At 36.6% G+C, this 19455-nt stretch overlaps 1 protein-coding gene across 1 annotated transcript in view; it reads left to right on the top strand.

Moving 5' to 3' along the window:
* SOX6 (SRY-box transcription factor 6) overlaps positions 1-19455 on the top strand; it is a 445733-nt gene that overhangs the window by 232700 nt on the left and 193578 nt on the right. Inside the window, exons 5-6 of the mRNA XM_060018551.1 lie at positions 677-849; positions 3640-3708. Of these exons, the coding sequence (XP_059874534.1) occupies positions 677-849; positions 3640-3708 (242 nt within the window). The remainder of the gene's footprint in view (positions 1-676; positions 850-3639; positions 3709-19455) is intronic.

Below are 19455 nucleotides of genomic sequence, written 5' to 3'. Positions count from 1 at the left end.
TTGGGAACTTTAGCTTGATCCCCTCACCAGAAAAAAAAAATCAGTTTCAATTCTTTCTTACCTGAGGCAAGACAGATTTTTTTTCTTTCTGTAGCACTCATCCCATGGCCAAGAGTGACCCCTGACTTCTGAGATTCAGAGACAGATCTTTGCACAATAGAAAAATTTTATGAGGGCAGTGATCAGAAAATTCCTAAGTAACATTATTTAAGCACCTATTATGTCTTAGGTCCTCTGTCAGTCATTGAGGGTAGAGGTTGATTATAGAATATTAATACAACCCATAGTTTCTAATCTTTGGTACTAAATAGCATAAGATTACTAGCTTGAGCAGATAGATTTGGGTGGGGAGGGAAGGGGAATGTGGTGAAAGGGAGAGAATGGAGTAGGTTGTTCTGTTTTGTTTTCTTTTGTTTTGTTTTAAAGAGCAAGAGGGAAGAGTGAGTGAGAATTTTATTGGCAACAGTCCTTTCTCTTGGCAGGGGTGATGACTAACCCTAGCATTCATTCCATTGCTACTCCATAGAGTTCCTGCACTTACAGTGACCTCTAGTTATTGTCCCAGATATTTAAGTGTCTTAGGGTAGTCCCTTTCTAAATCTGCCCACCCACTCGCTTCCCTAATTCATTCAGAATTGTCTCAAACTTGTGAGATATCTTTTCGCTTCCATTTTAGGTACACCTGAGAGCCTGGCAGAAAAAGAACGGCAGCTCTCTACCATGATTACCCAGCTGATCAGTTTACGGGAGCAGCTCCTGGCAGCTCATGATGAACAGAAAAAACTGGCAGCCTCACAAATTGAGAAACAACGGCAGCAAATGGACCTTGCTCGCCAACAGCAAGAACAGGTGAGCCCTGCAAAAGGAGCTGATGAACTGGAGGTGTGGAATGTGCCAAGCTCAGCGAGTAATCACATTGATTGGTTTATTTGTCATAAGCCTTCCCAAAAAAAGAATGAAAGAAAGAAGCCTTCTGGAAATCCAGGGTCACCGAGAATACTGAGGGGATATGTGGAGGACAAAGAAAGGCGTCATAGCAACTGGGCATAACTGAAATGATAACATTGTTCCAGAACATTTGGATTTGATTAATTACTTGGGGAGACTTGTTCATGTAGGCATCACGTATATTCCCAATGTAGCTTAACCATGAGTAAATCGCTTCTCTCTGGGCCTTACTCTTCTCTCATCCAGAAAAGGAGGATCCTGGTCTAGAAAAACTTTGAGAATCTTTCAGTTCACTGGTTCAAGCTAGGGTGACCATATGTCTCAGTTTTTCCAGAATAGCTCTGGCTAATGTCTGTTGTCCAAAGCAATTATTAATACTCCCCTCTTCCACTTGGCAAAAGTTGTCCTGGTTTGGATGATAAATTATATGGTCACTTTATTTATAGCATAGGTAAATCATTAAAAACAAATTAACACATGGCTCATGGAAGAATTTGACTTCATTGATTTAGAAGTGAGAAAAATAGCAAAGTTTGTGTGTATCTTTTAAAAAATAAATCACTTTCCCAAATGTTTTTCCTGTTTCATAAGAGTGCATTAACCTAATAACAATGATCCTATAGAGTAGTCCCTGATGCTTTAGAACAGATAGACCCAAATTAATGTGCAGTTTTTAGGAATCTGACATTATTACTGGAATTATCTTTTCAGTTAAATGTATTTTATAGGGGTATATAGAGCAATATATGCTCTGTTGATTTTAATGAGTTGTGACGTCTGGTATTTTATATGCTTGAATATTTGCCCACATGTAGGAATATGGACTCAGCCCCTAATGGAAAATAACATAAAGGAACACTGTAAAAAATCAGAAGTTAGAATGTCATTTAGCTATCCAGAGATGACACAGTAATTAACTATTGACACTTGTGAATAAGCTAGCACAAATTAATCTTGACACATTTGCAGACGAGTGATATCTTACAGTGAACACTTTGTAATTATATTTCAAAATGAAAATTAAATGACACTTAAAACTAGGTTGTCATGCTCAATGAAGCGAGCATGTAGCTCAACCGATTGGCAAATAAAATTCAGAATTTGAGCCACATGGTGCTTATGTACCATACTTCACTGTGTCAAACCCATACACCTAGAGTGGATGATAGTAATTGCACTGTGGTGTTTTGGATGCATTTCTATGCAGCACTTTATCATTTAGGAGGGACCATCAATATTAGATGTCTAGTGGTGTTTCACTGGATGGCTAAGAGGAAATAAATTTTCAGAGATCCAGCATGTATACCTAGAATTGCAGAGTGAGTTGTCCATTTCTGATTTGAATGGTGATAAGCAGAGTGGGCCTTTCCAAACTGATTACATACTGTTTCCATTTTGCTTATAAAAAGCTTTGGGGAGGAGTGATCCCATTTCTCAACCTGTACCCTTCGTTAGGGGTAGCTTTATCATGACTTCTAGAATGAACCAGTCATCACCAGAAACCATTGAGCCACATTTGGGGGCAGATTGCTATTTGTCATCTTCTGCTGAAAGGAATGTGATTTGGGTGTGTCCCTCTACTCTATGCTAAAATATTAAAAGGACTCAGGAAGTATACAGCTGAGGGCTGGTTCACATCCATTTCTACTTCCAACATTGTCCATTCTAGAATATTTTGGAAATAGAAGAAATAGGAAGAACATAACTCTTGCCTATAGGGCACCACTAAACCAAGTCCTTCTAAGTGCTTTCTGGCCATTTTTTTCTCTGGCTTCCTAGGTTGGCAGTGAGTGTGTTCTCACTAAGGGGCATTCCAATGGGCTTCAAACTCCAGCAGCTCAGATTTTGAGGTAATAAGTAGCCTGACACCTAACTCCTGTTATATAGTAAACACCATTATCCTACAGAAGTTCCCTGCTCTCCTGAGGGGCAGATTCAGTCTTCAGTAGGGCTTGCATTAAGTAGTTAATGTTTCTTTTTACAGATGAGATGATGTGCTAAGATGTTGAATTTGATTGTTGGGTGAAGCAGGGAATACAAAACTTGTATGTGGATCCTGTACTGTAAACCTAACACATTACCCTCAAAAGGATGTGAATAAATATTAAATTGTGTTTGTTTTTAAAAATGCTTTGTACATTCCACATTATATCAACAAAAAAAGATAAAGGTTTTTGCCTTTTGCTGTATTTTTTTGGCACTCCCTTGACAATATTTGTGTTATCAGTTCTGAAAGTCTTTACAGTAGAAAAGGTTTCACCAAAGTAGGCCATATTATAAGTAATAGAAAGTTCTTTCCTATCTTTGCTTACAGATTTTACTTTTTAAATACAAATTAAGCTCCTTAGAAAAATGTAGGCAGAGTTTTCCTGTTTTTATTCTTCAAGGATGAGATTTTGAAATTCCCATTCTTTCCAGATGACCAGTGCAGATACAGATGAACTGCTCACAAATGTAATACAAGGGGGTAGTTTTCATGTACAGGTAAAGATTTAGGGGCAAGCAGAGAGATGGTACCTGTTTGAAGTATTTCCTTTTCTCCAACTTTCTGATTCTGCCTCTCTCATTTTATAGGAACTCTTTCATGTAGAAGTACAGTAAAGCATCCTTGTAATACCAGGAGAGGTACCTGAGGTAATGGCAAAAGTGTAAGCATTTCATTTTAACTTAATGAAACTTTATTTCTGATAGATTGCAAGACAACAGCAGCAACTTCTGCAACAGCAGCACAAAATTAATCTCCTGCAGCAACAGATCCAGGTCAGTGTATTTTATTACTCTCGTCTGATTATACTTAGATACTTTTCTCGTTGAAAATGGAATTTAAAATGCTGCAAATGCACCCTTCTCTTATAAACAGCACCAATAGAGCTGTTTGTTATTCAGGGATGTTGTATACAATTGTATAAGTGGATGTAGAAAATATCGACTTGGTGGTAGTCTAAGCATTCTTTTCTGATGTGATGCGTAAGCAGAATAAACCTTATCTTTTTTTCCTTCTGCCATTTGCCTAACACAACCTGGTGGAAACCTAATGGTTTCCAAGGTAGCATACACATGCTAGTTTATTGTCACAAACTACCTGCTGCTTTATATTTTACCATCTAATAGTATCATGGGTAGAAGCTTATGTTTATTTGCTTGTTAGGACTGTCTGGGCCAATTATGAGAAGAATCTTATGACCTAGGAAAAGGTTGGTAATAATTAATTTGTTCTTTAACAGATATTAACTGCATTTCTGCTAGGTGCTGAAGAGAACATAAAGATTAATAAGTAATTGTCTGTCTTCAAGAAGTTTATAGTCTAGAAAGGAAGAAAAACTTGTTCTTGAATAATTGTAACACACTTTAGAAATTTCTTTTCTTTCTTTTCTTTTTCTTCATTTCTTTTCTTTTCTCTTTTTTTTTTTTTTTTGTGGCTGGTTAACACAATATATAGGTCATAATTGCATGGGCCTGGGAAAGAATTCTGATTTCTGTCATTCCTTTAGAGATTTGATGGTTAATTCAGCTAACAGCTTTTTGACATAGGTAAGGGAAGTGGTCTCCATTTTTGAATAGGAACATAGGTGTGTGACTTCTAGAAAGCCTTAGAATAAGCAACTGGTTGTCTGGTGATTAATCCTCAGGAATATTGATCCCAGAGTTATACGTATCCACCACAGTCTCTGGGTTTCTCTTGGTTGCTGTAGATATTTTCTAACCACTGGGATCTATGATTCAGCCTAGTTGGGGCAGTATATTCTGAATTATATTAGTCCTTTCCTTGAGATTAGTATCACACCTTCCTATATTTAAAAAAAATCATTTACATAAAGTCATACCTTATTTCACCTCACTGATGAAAGCCAGTGATTTTAACTTAGATTTTTGCTTCATTTTGTAATCACACTTAGTGTTCCAGGTAGTAGTCACTGCATTTAAAATACCAATTTGGTGCCTGAAGAAGTACCTGTACCTAATTTGGCATTTCTTCTAGCTGTCTTTACTAGGAGGTCTTAACCAGTGTTTGTTGTTATTGTTGCTGTTTTAGTTAGTTCTGATTCTATATTCCATACTCAAGTCTGTATGTTTCAAAATAAAGAATCCAAACATAGAGGAGACGGTATATCTCTGGCATTTGGGACAGTCAGCCTTTATAATTAAATCTTGAAATAATTTCTCATCCTGGTATCTCATGACTCATGCTGAGATCCTTAATTAAATAACTGTCCAGGTGTTCCCTTGTTCTGCCCTTATTAGAATTTTCAGTGTGTCTCCCACTGCTAAGGTCAAGATTTTTAGCCTGTGGCTTCCTACATTTTTCTCTAGATCCCTCTCTAAGAACTCAGTAGGTGTTAAATAACCTAACCCGATCATTTAGTTCTCTCTGTTTCTCCTATTTGTAAAGCAGAAATGGAAGAAATTCCCTGAGATGTTCTCATATCAGTTACTTACTATTAATGTTTTTACTACCTCTTTATTACTTACTTCTTTGTTTATTTTGAATATATTTCACTTCTTAGTCCAAAGTTGTTTGCAGGAACTGGCTGTCTTAATTGACATTTGCCTGTTGTACTGAGGATCTCAGATGAATAGCAACAAAATCAAAGTATTTTAATGAAATATTATAGGCATTTATTGATTACATATGATTTTATAGTTATAACTTGACTATATAAAGTTGATATCTTTTTCAGGAAACTATAGGTCATGATCTTAAAATATTATTCATCAGAATGTTCAATCTGAGAAAACAAGAAAGTTGGTTTTTCAAGTGTTTTAATAGAAGTTTAATTGCTTTTAAATTTGTAGATATTTCTCATTGTTTAAATTTTTAAAAATTGAAGCTAATCAGACCTTGATCTCAGCAGTATAAATTATAAAATCATAGAGAGATTCAAAATAGTTACATTAATTTTAGAAATATGGGATTCTTTGTAACAGGAATTCATATTTTAAAAAATAAGAGGAGGCAATAACTATATTTATAGTTTATTCTGTCCTGAGCTACAGCTTCACTGCATATCTTGTCAGTATTTATTTTATCGAGCATGAGACCATTCAAAGAATTTTTCAAATACTGAAAAACACTTCTCCTTGCACAAAACATATTAATCTCTGACACTTACAAAGCATGTATTTGATATTCAGACTTTTAGTTGTTTTTTTGGAAGGGGAATGGGTTAACTGTATTTTCAAATAAGTTTTTTGACCAACCATAGGCGTGATCAAATTTAGGAGAGAGACTGTTGTTAGACTAATTTTAATTTGAGCAAAATACGAGATTTAAGAAATGCTTCGAACATTTTGCTATCATGAAACATTCTCCCTTTTGAAAACAAAACAGAGTAAGATAGTAAATACAAAACCTTTCTCTTCTGAAAACAAATGAATACAGCGACAATTTGAGATCCCAAGTTTGAACTTTTTCCTTCTTTTAAAATCTTGTATCCTAGAACCTATTTGCTAACATGGTCAGCAAGATTAAGCCATGGCAATTGGCCATAGATCCCAAGTATCAGGTGGGATACATAGATCTAAATAATACATTTAAAGATTATTCTTTACTTCTAGTTCAGAATGCTGACTTCTGAATTAGTACTGTTGTTTTGAAATTTGCAAGCTGTACTAGAAAGAAAGGGAAGAGTGTCTAACCTCTTATAACAACCACACACAAACACATCTGGGTCTGTTATAATGGAAACAAATGAAAACCTGGGTGGTTTGCACACTGAAAAGCAGGATCTTTCATTAGCGATAGGAAAAGGCATGATTAAGATAGTATTGCAGGGCTTCCCTGGTGGCGCAGTGGTTGAGAGTCCATCTGCCGATGCAGGGGATACGGGTTCGTGCCCTGGTCCGGGAAGATCCCACACACCGTGGAGCGGCTGGGCCCGTGAGTCATGGCTGCTGAGCCTGCGCGTCTGGAGCCTGTGCTCTGCAACGGGAGAGGCCACAACAGCGAGAGGCCTGTGTACCGCCAAAAAAAAAAAAAAAAACAGATAGTATTGTAAAAGTCCATGTGCTTATTTTATTTGCAGTCCTTCAAAACTTATTCTAGTTAAAAATTATTTCATTTATATAGTTTTTCCTTTAATATAATTTTAATGTAATTTTGCCTTGGTAGATTCTAATTAAATTTTTAAAGGGATACTTTTAAGACCATATATGGTCTTTAAGCCATGTTGAAACCATAAGATGAATGATTTTGTGAACTAATGTTTTTATACTTTCGATGAGTCAATTTTTACTATTTAAAAATCAGGTTAATAACTTTAAATGATTATTAAAATTCTTTAATGTCAACAGATCTTTTAGGAGGCTGTTTGCTTAGTGAATTCAAATCCCTCTCTTGGTGCTTTGGGGAAAATGGCGATTCCTCTAATTTGTTACATATTAAGTAATTCCCCGGATATGGAGCCCAAAATAGACATTTTTGATATTTCCAAGACAGAAATAGCACAGTTTTTATCAACTTTGTGGATAGCAAAACTAATAAATCATGGAATATGGATCCTTGGATTTGGGAATGTTGATTCTCATGTTATAATTCCAAAGGACAAATAACTGCTTTAGTAATTTCTTCCTCTTTCTCCCACACCATAGTATCTTAGCCAATCTTTTGAAGCATTTTACTTATGAGTTATGTTGACTAGGAAACAAAATTCAGTTTGAATCCATTGGGCATATCAACACATATTTATAGCATTTTAATCAAACATTAAATGTAAGTCTAATCTAAGCAAACCGGAAAATATTTTATAAATCTTGATTTCTTGATCCGTCCATATATTTATTCATCTAACCTCATTTGACCATGTCATGGTTTTTGAATCTAAAGATATTCTTCATGGATACAATATACCACATTCTTTGGTTTTGATAGCATGTCAGTAGGAACATATTTAACGATGGCATTTCGTTGCTAGAACTGAATCTTTGCAAGAGAATTCACCTTATTATCACTGTGAGAAACTTACTTTTTCAGACATGAATGGTGTGATCCAAATATTCATATCTCTTTAGACCCCTCTGTACAGGTGGCGTCCTCGCCTCACGTCGCTGACCAAACAACAATGGTCTCTTAAGAAGGGACTGATTGGTTGGGATTTTATTTGGGCACTTGGCCTCCTGGGCCAGAGCCAATGATTTAGTCAATTCATATACATATACCTTTTTTGGGTGAAATTGTGAAACTTGAAATTCTTAGCTCAGTTCTTTGTTAATCTTTATGATTAGTATATAATATTCATTGTCCTTCCCTCACAATTTAATACATGAATTAGATGGTGAACTCAACCTGTGGAAGGCCTGAACTAATGCCATTGCTGCTGCTTTGCAGATACTCTCTCTTGTCTGAAAACTTTCTCTTTTAAATGCTCTAACACATACTGCTTATTTACACAGCCAAATGTTTGTCTCCTCACTGAAGCTTCACTCTGTTCTTTAGCGTATGTGAGTATTTTTCATACATAGTGTTTTCTTTTTTGATTATAATATATTCATTTGTGCTATTCACGTATTTTGTGTGTCTCTGTGTATTTGTCATGTGGTTGAGTGCCGTTAAATATGTGTTCTCCTTTCTTCCTACGTAACCAGTAGACATATCAATATTATGAGCAGGGAGGTGATTGTTCTTAAACCAGTAAACAGAATAATTTGAAATGTACTCTCACCTTTTAAGGAGATAAACCTTGCCTTTTGTTTCCTTCAGTATGATTAACTACAGGCATTTCAGGTATCTGCTGAGCAGAATAAGGACTACCTTTTCATGTGAAGTAGTTGTCTAAAGATCAGAAATAATTACTTTGTACATTAGCCATCATGGCCTGCATGACCTGGTTAATTAATTTTTTGCCAGCATAATAATAATAGATATATATTTGAAGATATGCTTCATCATTAGGTATCTAAATTTAGACCTCTAATTTTAAGAGCTGGACCTTGCCTTTATTGTCCTTTGGAACTGGCTGAACAGTAAGTAAAGTAAGGGGCCTGCCAGTCTCACATAGTTCCTCTGTCTTGTGTTGTATATGTTGTATCTCTTTGTTAATTGTATTTAGCATTGATAAACAAAAAGCAATTACACTGCTCCTGTTTTGGCTCTAGCAAATAGTCCTTTTTCGGGTGTTATTGATCAGGTAACAGATCTCCTTTCAACAGCCTCTGAACAGGACCAAATAAACCCACTGAAAGTAATTTGATACTTCTATTGGCATTGTACATGTATCTGATACTCTCCTGCAATGAAATGAGGGTTATAAACAAAGCTTAGAAGTCTAGGATTAGCCCCCAGCTTCAGCAAACCCTTAAAATATTTTGTAATTCTATCTTCAACCATGAATTAGCCAGGAAAAACAGACCCTCTCTCCTCTCTCTATTTTTCTGCTGTATGCGATTTTTAATTGCCCATGGGCAGGCTGTTATGATCTTCTTTGGATGTTTAAAACCAAGATAAAAATGCAAATCTAATTATTTCTTTTATGTAATCGAATTAACTTTTTAAGTAATGATAGATGCTGTATAGCCTGCTTCTAACATTTTAATAATGAAGTTTCTGAATTATAAAGAATAGGGGGGCTTCCCTGGTGGCACAGTGGTTGAGAGTCCGCCTGCCGATGCAGGGGACACGGGTTCGTGCCCTGGTCCGGGAGGATCCCACATGCCGCGGAGCAGCTGGGCCCGTGAGCCATGGCCGCTGAGCCTGCGCGTCCGGAGCCCGTGCTCCGCAGCAGGAGAGACCACAACAGTGAGAAGCCCACGTACCGCTAAAAAAAAAAAAAGAAAGAAAAGGTAAAGCTGCTATAATTCATGAATAGCAAGGGCCTTAGATAAAAAATATAAATTATCACTGTGGATTAGAAACTCTGCGTGAGTTAATCATGCTAGACTGTTAAAGTTGGAGTGGATCTAGAAGTAAAAAGAGGTGATACTGGACCAGGTCCTTTGAGCTGCTATACGGAATTATTAATCAGCTTGCTACTTATTTTCTAAATGTGGCCTTATGGCAAAGATCTCATTCAGCTGACAAGAGCCTGATGGTGAATCTCAATGCTTTTCATGCACTATCCTTCAATTTCCCCAACCCTCTTTGGTGACCCTCCGTCCTCTATCTTATCTACTTCTTATCTCTCAGACTTTACTCCCCAGCTCCCTCTCAAATCAGTGATACTGAAAATGCAGGGAAACCAAAGTCTCTGCTTCCTTCTGGGATTAATGAAAATGAGAGAGTGCATTACCTCTTCACGGGCAGGAGGCTATGGAGCCCAGTGGGCAGTTGATCCAGGTGGTGCCAGCACATGACATTACATAACACTGTATCAATTCCCCAAGGAAAAAGCAGCTCTTTTCTGTTTTTCCTTTGATCTCTCTGATTACATTCAGGGCTCAGTTTAGTGTTAGCACACTTTAATACCTTTCTAGGATGTGCTAATCTCTCTTTATAAGAGAGAGAGATCATCTTAGTCTCAGAGCCTTTGGAGGCAATAGTGCTTAGCTTAGAATTTAAATAAAATCAAATAAAACTTTTATTTTCATTGTTATCTGGTTATCTACTAATTATGACAAGTGATTTTCTATTGGTTTTCTATTTGAGGTAGTGCTATTGAAATAAATGTATTTAAGCAAAAAAAAAAAAAGTCTTTTTTTTTTTTTTTTTTTTTTGCGGTACGCGGGCCTCTCACTGTGGTGGCCTCTCCCGTTGCAGAGCACAGGCTCCGGACGCGCAGGCTCAGCGGCCATGGCTCACGGGCCCAGCCGCTCCGTGGCATGTGGGATCCTTCCAGACCGGGGCACGAACCCATGTCCCCTGCATCGGCAGGCGGACTCTCAACCACTATGCCACCAGGGAAGCCAAAAAAAAAGTCAATTTAAATAAAACTTTAAGTAAATAAGAACTGAGTACTTGGATATGGCAAAAATTATAAAGGTAGTTCTTTAATGATGGAATTTTAAGAAACTATTGAAAGAGCACTACACTGAGAGATGTTAAATGTTTCCCCTCCATTCTTCTACTTTCACAGAATGTTAAACTTGGACACATCCTCTAGAGGTCCTCGTGGTTCTCCCTCACGGATTGGGGGTAGGGTGGGTAGCTGTTCCTATCGTACAGCAGTATAGTGAGTTAAAAATAACCCTGAGATTATGTTTTTTCTACTTTTTTGGAATTAAAATGTCCTTTCCTTTTATGAAGCACAGGTGATAATAGATGGTATGTGCTTTGTTTCTTTGTTTTCCAGTAGTTTTAGTTGGTAAAATAAAAAGTTCCCAAATATGTGTAAGTCCCCCACTTTTGTTTTTCTTTGAAATTTCTTTGGAACTCTTTCGCTAGTCCAAATCCTTTACTTTATACAAGGAAACTGAGGCATAGACAACAGACTCGTCCAGGTTTAAAAAGCTACATGTTGTCAGAGCCATGAGTGGAACCCAACTTTCTTTGACTTCTAGTCTAGTACTATTTCCAACATTCCAGGATGTATCTCAATTTGCCCTTTTTGTGATTTGAATAAATCTTAGTGCACTTTAGTTTTCCAGTTTGTAAAATGTGGATAATAATACCTAACATCTAAAATCTCATTACATTCTCTTTATCCTTAAATGGAAAAAAATTGAAGATTGCCCATTAGAATCAGTTTATATCTCAGGACTACTATAACTGTGGCTGCATGCCCACAAGGAAAGAGATAAAAAGAACATAACCGGAATCTTTTTGTAATGTGGTATGAAATGTATTTATGGCTGAGTGACTCTTGGTTTTTACATATAAACTTCTTAGCTAATTATATTACTTTCTGGGGGCTTAAAAGTGATATGTCTCTATATTGAGGATCAGTCCCCTTTAATGTTAATACCTGTTTTTATAGCTACCTTCTGCAGCTGATAAAAGGGAGCAGTGAGTGACAGCATTTGATGCCAGTGGTTCTCAACCTTGATTGTACCTTGTAATCACTTGGAAGCCTTTTAAAAATACTGATGCCTTGGTCCCACTGTAGAGGTTCCGATTTAATTGGTCTGGGGTACAGTCCCAGATGGGGACTGTTAAAAGCTCTCTAGATGATTCTAGCAGACAATCAGGATTAAGAAAAACTGCTCTGTATAGTGTCATGAAGATTAAATGATTAAATGTGAACTCTAAATTGTTTGGACTATGCATCTATCTATCTATCTATCTATCTATCTATCTATATAAAAATGGACTGAGGGTTGGGGCATAACAAATAATCCTTGAGCAGTTGAAATATACTTTTGACTTTGGTCATAGCTATTTTACTTAATAGCTAGAAAGCTTATAATGAATCATGGTTTAAATAATTTTAATAAATTTAGTTAGTTTTCTAATAACTTGATTTTTATTTACATATGGGTATATTGGCAAGACAGGAATGTGTTGACATTAGATTTGTGCCTTTGGGAGAAGGTATTTAAAATAAAAATGAAGCATAGTCTTTCACAATAAGACAAAAACTTTTAGAAAATAAATACTCAGAAGCTTTTTGACTTCCACTATCTAAACAGAATGAGTTTTGACCCAGGACATCAACCTGTCATTTTTTAAGGTGTTTAAAATTATTTTTTCTGTGAAATTGATTACATTTCACATATATGAGGAATGTATGAATCTGAACGCACTTTTAAGCTACATTTGTACATATAAATAGGAGGTAAAAAGGATAAAATGCATTGCTTCAGAGTGTATGTAATTTAAAATTTTTGTAGAAGCAGCACAAGTATCAGGGACAAATAAATCAAGATTTAAATTCCAGTTCTACTACTTATTAGCTCTGTGACATGTTTTGCTACTTACTAGCTGTGACAAAAGTTACCTAATGTTTCTGAGCCTGCATCTCCTAGTTCCTAAAAGATGAATAATGATAGTACCTTACCAGTTCTGGGATTAGAGATCATCATCTTAAAAAACCCTACTAAGTGCTCAATGTATTTTATCTATCACTATCATTATTGTTGTTGTCATTCTTATGTACGAGCTATAGGAATAATTTCAGAGTCCTTAAAAGAGAAACAGGGTATATGCCCAGTAGTGGGATTGCTGAGTCATATGGTGGTTCTATTTTTAGTTTTTTAAGGAACCTCCATACTGTTTTCCATAGTGGTTGTATCAATTTACATACCCACCAAAAGTGTAGGAGGGTTCCCTTTTCACCACACCAGCATTTATTGTTTCTAGATTTTTTGTTAATGGACATTCTGACTGGCGTGAGATGATACCTCATTGTAGTTTTGATTTGCATTTCTCTAATAATCAGTGATGTTGAGCATCTTTTCATGTGCCTCTTGCCCATCTGTATATCTTCCTTGGTGAAATGTCTATTTAGGTCTTCTGCCCATTTTTTAACTGGATTGTTTTTTTGATATTGAGCTCCATGAGCTGTTCGAAATTGAGTTATTTGTAGTGAGGTGGATGGACCTAGAGTCTGTCATACAGAGTGAAGTATGTCAGAAAGAGAAAAACAAATACCGTATGCTAACGCATATATATGGAATCTAAAAAAAAAAAAAGGTTCTGATGAACCTAGTTGCCGGGCAGGAATAAAAAGGTAGACATAGAAAATGGACTTGAGGACATGGGGTGGGAGGGTGAAGCTGGGGCGAAGTGAGAGTAGCATCGACACATATACACTACCAAATGTAAGATAGTTGGCTGGTGGGAAGCAGCAGCATAGAACAGGGAGATTAGCTCGGTGCTTTGCGATGACCTAGAGGGGTGGGATAGGGAGGATGGGAGGGAGGCTCAAGAGGGAGGGGATATGGGGACATGTGTATGCATATGGCTGATTTGCTTTGTTGTGCAACAGAAACTAACACCGTATTGTGAAGCAATTATGCTCCAATATAGAGCTATTAAAAAAAAAGAGAGAAACGCACATGTACATATTTTGTGTCTACACGTGTAAGCATGTTTATGTCTACATACATATGCACATTTAGAACCCACAAATTAGTGACGTGAATATAGGATAATCAATGTGGATGCGCTATAATCAATTATTATCACCAGGGTAATCTAGAGGAAAAGAAAGCAAAAATTTTCTCTGGCTGCCAAATGAGAGCTATTTCAATTCTCAGTAAGAGAACAGTAAGGTTTATCAGGTACTCAGAAATGGTTGACCAAGAATTAGAGCTGCCTGGAGAATGTCTAAAAGGGGATGTGGCATTTTATTCTGGAAAATAGGGTCAAATTCTTACTTTTCACACTAAAATGGGCTTTTCTATTAGATCAGTAATGCCTGTGGGATAGTAAATGAACCTTTCCAATTTATTTTATAGCTTTTTTTAAATACACAGATGAAGTTAGCGATGTAGCAGCACAAAATGCAAAAGCCTTCTTGTTTAAAATAAAGTTGTTCATATAAATCTTATGTATGCCATCTCCTGTAAGTCAAGCATTTGCCCAGCTTTTGTGAATTATGTCTATACTTAGAATTTAAGAAGTTAAACAGTATGCATACCAGACTTGAGAGATGGGAAATAAAAATTGATATACTGTGTGACACTTGATATAGCACAGGGAAATATCTTTTAAATTTTGAAAGGATATACTGACATAACCATTTTTAATTCACATAAGGTAACTCCCACTTAAAGTTATTAATGTTAGAGTCAGATATTTTTACTTCTTCAGAATAAAAGAAAATAAATGATGCAAAAGGTGTAATGTCTCACTGTGAGACACTGAATTCATTTTATCTGCCACCCAATCCATTAAGAAAATATTAAAGTTGTAACAGTAAACAATGAAAGTTAAGGAATTCACAGATCAGAATAAAGAGTAAAATCCAACCTCAGGTCACAGTCATGACTTTTGTTAAACACACACTTCAGTGGAAGATTTTTATCTTAAAATGTCTACAGATGAGTTTTCTACAGTGGCTGAGATTAGTGCAGCTGGAAAGAGCTCTCAGCTAGGCTGACTTGGCTGCTGCTTGAACATGTTGACAAGGTGGAGTTACTGTTCTAAAGAACTCTAACAGGCCATGCTTGTTTTGTGCTGTAATAACATCATTCATTTCCCAGCCACGCAAATGTTGGCTCTTCCTTATACATTCTTTAGTTGTATTATTCATAGGAAAAGGGGGAGAGGGAAACCCAAGAAAACTGATTTTACTTTTGATTGTCCAATAACTTTTGTTCCATTTCAAAAGTTGTGATGATGTCAGGAACCAGTTACCCAAATGGAAAAACATAACTTATGTACTGTTATTTAATAAAAGATGTAAGTCCTAGTTTAGCGTTTTTAAGGCTGGATGCGGCAGAAATTGTTTGTTAATATGTATAGAATTAGTTAAATACAGGGCACTTTAGGATTAGTATAACTGAATGGTGTCTAAGGAGACAATCAGAGAACTGAAACTTCTGGGAGAAGAAGGATCTCCAGCTGCTGCTTCAGGTATTTGTTTGTTCTAAAGGACCTTTATTTCTGTGGCTGTCAGCCCCTCCTTCCCCCGACCTGCATTTCGGTGAGAATTTTGAATGTTATGATGGCTCCCAAATAATCAGTTTAGTAGCTGGAGGCTGGGGTTTGAAGGAAGCAACATGGTTATAGTGGTAGAAGAATGAGCTTAGAAGCAGAAGGTGATGGAGAGCAAGAAAGTGCACATGGGTAGGAAGCTGTTACCTTCTTTAGTGATAAATAACAGAGGTTTGAGAAAAAGAAAAACTAGTTCCAAGTTTCCTCTCCACTCTATTCTGTGTAATTCTTTGTGCAGACTCAGATTTCTAGATTTTATGTTTGAAGGTTAGATGGAGTGGTGAAACTGTTAGGTGACCTGAAATTTGTCTGTGGAAAAGCCCAGAGGAGTAGGCAAAAGTGAGATATTGGGTTCCAGCCAGAGGTTAGTCTTAGCAGATCAGTTAGACCAGGTCAGATCCACAGTCATAGAGCAAACATGTAGTCTACCATTGGAGGACTTCCAGCTTGTGGCTGGAATATGTGTAATGCAAGGGTGGACACCTGGGCAAAGAAAAATGAAGTTGGGCTTTTGAAGTTGGCCTCCACACAACAGATATTTCTCTGTTAAGACTGTCTGATTTCATTTATTGTGTATCATCACATACACTGGTCTCTGGCAGGGCCCTTTCATGGACTCCATTTTAGGGTCGAAATATACCCTGGAATTCCTAGGGATCCCTTGTGGGAGGAAAGCTCAGGTTATTGGCAGTTCAGTAGAAGATGTAATCTGAACTCTATGTTTAGGACCTTGGCCTCCATATCAATACAATATCTTTCCTTCTCAATACAATTGGACTCTGACCATGGAGACCCAGATTTGTGATATATAGTATACCTCAAGTGGTTAAGAGTACAAAGGCAAATGACTTTGGGTAGTAGAATTATAAACTATTTTTTATTGTTTTAGGTTAGTTTTAAAATTTTTTTCTAACACTTACTGCTTTTGTATAAGAAAATTAGTTAAAATTTTTAAATATACATTGAAAGAACCCTGGTTTTCAATATTAAGAAAATTGTTAAATTTATTATGGTATATTCATGTGATCAGCTGTTATAGACTGTTAAACGCGATACTGACAAATAAGTTTTCATGATTTAGGATAATGCTTTCAATGTAACATCAGGTGGAAAAAAACCCCTAGAACATAATAATGTAAATACAGTATAATCTCAGCTACATAAAAAATAGGCATTTTAAAAAAGACTGGAAGAGGGTGCATTGCTTTTATAATTAACTTTATTATTATTATTTTACTTTAAAAAATGCAGGTAACAGAAAAGGAGGAGATATCTATCGTTCTGTGATCACCTTGTAGGTTGTGATCACCACACAGATCATCAAATCTTACAACTTGACAGTCATAACTGATTTCTGGTTTCTTTTTTTTTTATTGGAGTAAAATTGCTTTACAACGTTGTGTTAGTTTCTGCTGTACAATTAAATGAATCAGCTGTATGTATACCTATATCCCCTCCTTCTTGGACCTCCCTCCCACCCCTCCCCATCCCACCCATCTAGGTCCTGACAGAGCACTGAGCTGCACTCCCTGTGCTATACAGCAGGTTCCTACTAGCTCTCTATTTTACACGTGGTAGTGTATTTATGTCAAACCTAATCTCCCTCCCTTCCCTTCCCCCACTGTGTCCACATGTCCGTTCTCTACATCTGCGTCTCTATTCCTGGCCTACAAATAGGTTCATCTGTACCATTTTTCTAGATTCCACATATATGCATTACTATACATTTGTTTTTCTCTTTCTGGCTTACTTCACTCTGTATGACAGACTCTAGATCCATCCACATCTGTACAAATGACCCAATTTTGTTCCTTTTTATGGCTGAGTAATATTCCATTGTATATGTGTTCCACATCTTCTTTCTCCATTCATCTATCATTGGACACTTAGGTTGTTTCCATGTCCTGTCTACTGTAAATAGTGCTCCAGTGAAAGTTGGGGTACATGTGTCCTTTTGAATTATGGTTTTCTCAGGGTATATGCCCAGTAGTGGGATTGCTGGGTCATATGGTAGTTCTATTTTTAGTCTTTTAAGGAACCTCCATACTGTTCTCCATAGTGGCTGTATCAATTTACATTCCCACCAACAGTGCAAAAGGGTTTCCCTTTTCTCCACCTCCAGCATTTATCGCTTGTAGATTTTTTTCATGATGGCCATTCTGACCAGTGTGAGGTCAGAAACTGCCTCATTGTAGTTTTGATTTGCATTTCTCTAATAATTAGTGTTGTTGAGCATCTTTTCATTTGCCTTTTGGCCATCTGTATGTCTTCTTTGGAGAAATGTCTATATAGGTCTTCTGCCCATTTTTTAATTGAGTTGTTTGTTTTTTTTGATATTGAGCTGCTTGTATATTTTGGAGGTTAATCCTTTGTCCATTGCTTCATTTGCAAATATTTTCTGCCATTCTGAGGGTTGTCTTTTCGTCTTGTTTATGGTTTCCTTTGCTGTGCAAAAGCTTTTAAGTTTCATTAGGTCCCATTTATTTATTTTTGTTTTTATTTTCATTACTCTAGGAGGTGGGTCAAAAAAGATCTTGCTGTGGTTTATGTCAAAGAGTGTTTTTCCTATGTTTTCCTCTAAGAGTTTTATAGTGTCTGGTCTTACATTTAGGTCTTTAATCCATTTTGAGTTTATTTTTGTGTATGGTATTAGGTAAAGTTCTAATTTCATTCTTTTACATGTAGCTGTCCAGTTTTCCCAGCACCACTTATTGAAGAGACTGTCTCTTCTCCATTGTATGTTCTTATCTCCTTTGTCATAAATTAGGTGACCATAGGTGCGTGTGTTTATCTCTGGGCTTTCTATCCTGTACCGTTGTTCTATATTTCTGTTTTTGTGCCAGTACCATACTGTCTTGAATACTGTAGCTTTGTAGTATAGTTTGAAGTTGGGGAACCTGATTCCTCCAGCTCCGTTTTTCTTTCTCAAGATTGCTTTGGCTATTTGGGGTCTTTTGTGTTTCCATACAAACTGTAAAATTTTTTGTTCTAATTCTGTGACGAATGCCATTGGTAGTTTGAAAGGGATTGCACTGAATCTGTAGATTGCTTTGGGTAGTATAGTTATTTTCACAATATTGATTCTTCCAATCCAAGAGCATGGTATATTTCTCCATGTGTTCATGTGATCTTTGATTTCTTTCATCAGTGTTTTATGCTTTTCTGAGTACCAGTCTTTTGCCTCCTTAGGTAGGTTTGTTCCTAAGTATTTTATTCTTTTTGTTGTGATGGTAAATGGGATCGTTTCCTTAATATCTCCTCCTGATTTTTTGTTGTTAGTGTATAGATTGTGATCACCAAACAGATTGTCAAATCTTACAACTTGACTGTCATAACTGATTTCTGGTTTCTTAAATAGAGCATTCGGTTAATCAAAAAACAACCAGGTCTCCAGATAGCTGGAAAACATACGCAGGTATAGATCTTTCCATTGCTTTCAGGCTATTTCATTATCTATGCCTGCTCCATCTCTTACTCATTTTCTCAACTTTGGCAATGTCACTGAATTAATTCCATAGACGTGTATGTTCCCTTTGGCTCAGAAAGGCCACGATTTCAAGCCCAGGAAAAGAGAAGATGTGCAGATAATTATTGATCTACTCTCAGCAGAACTTTTTCTTCCCCCTTCTATGGAAGATATGCAGCCCCAACTGAGAGACAGAATAGGATTAGGGAAGCGTAGAATGGCAGAAAGAAGTGTAGACTTGGACCCAAGATGTCTGCCCCTAGTCTTTGGTTTGCTAGGAATGCCATTACCTCTAGCAAATAATTCTTCTGCATTGATTTTCATTTTCCATATATTTAGGAACAAGGATCATTGTACAAAATGCTGAAATTCTTTGTGACTCTGACCTCCTTTGATTCTAGATGATGGAAATTAACTCTGGTCCTTAGAAAATGGAGAGCTTTGTAGGTAGTCTTGCCTACAAAGCTTTCAGGCAAATGTCAAGTTGGCCACAGCATAAGCCATGTCCACTTAGGAATGTTTGCATTTTAAACCATCGAAAGGTTTTGAATTATGAGGTCAAATTCATGTTTCC

This window comes from Delphinus delphis, chromosome 8 (genome assembly GCF_949987515.2).
Source record: "Delphinus delphis chromosome 8, mDelDel1.2, whole genome shotgun sequence".
Taxonomy (NCBI): domain Eukaryota; kingdom Metazoa; phylum Chordata; class Mammalia; order Artiodactyla; family Delphinidae; genus Delphinus; species Delphinus delphis.
The sequence above is the reverse complement of the archived record's forward strand: the minus strand, read 5'-3'. Positions and strand labels throughout refer to the sequence as shown.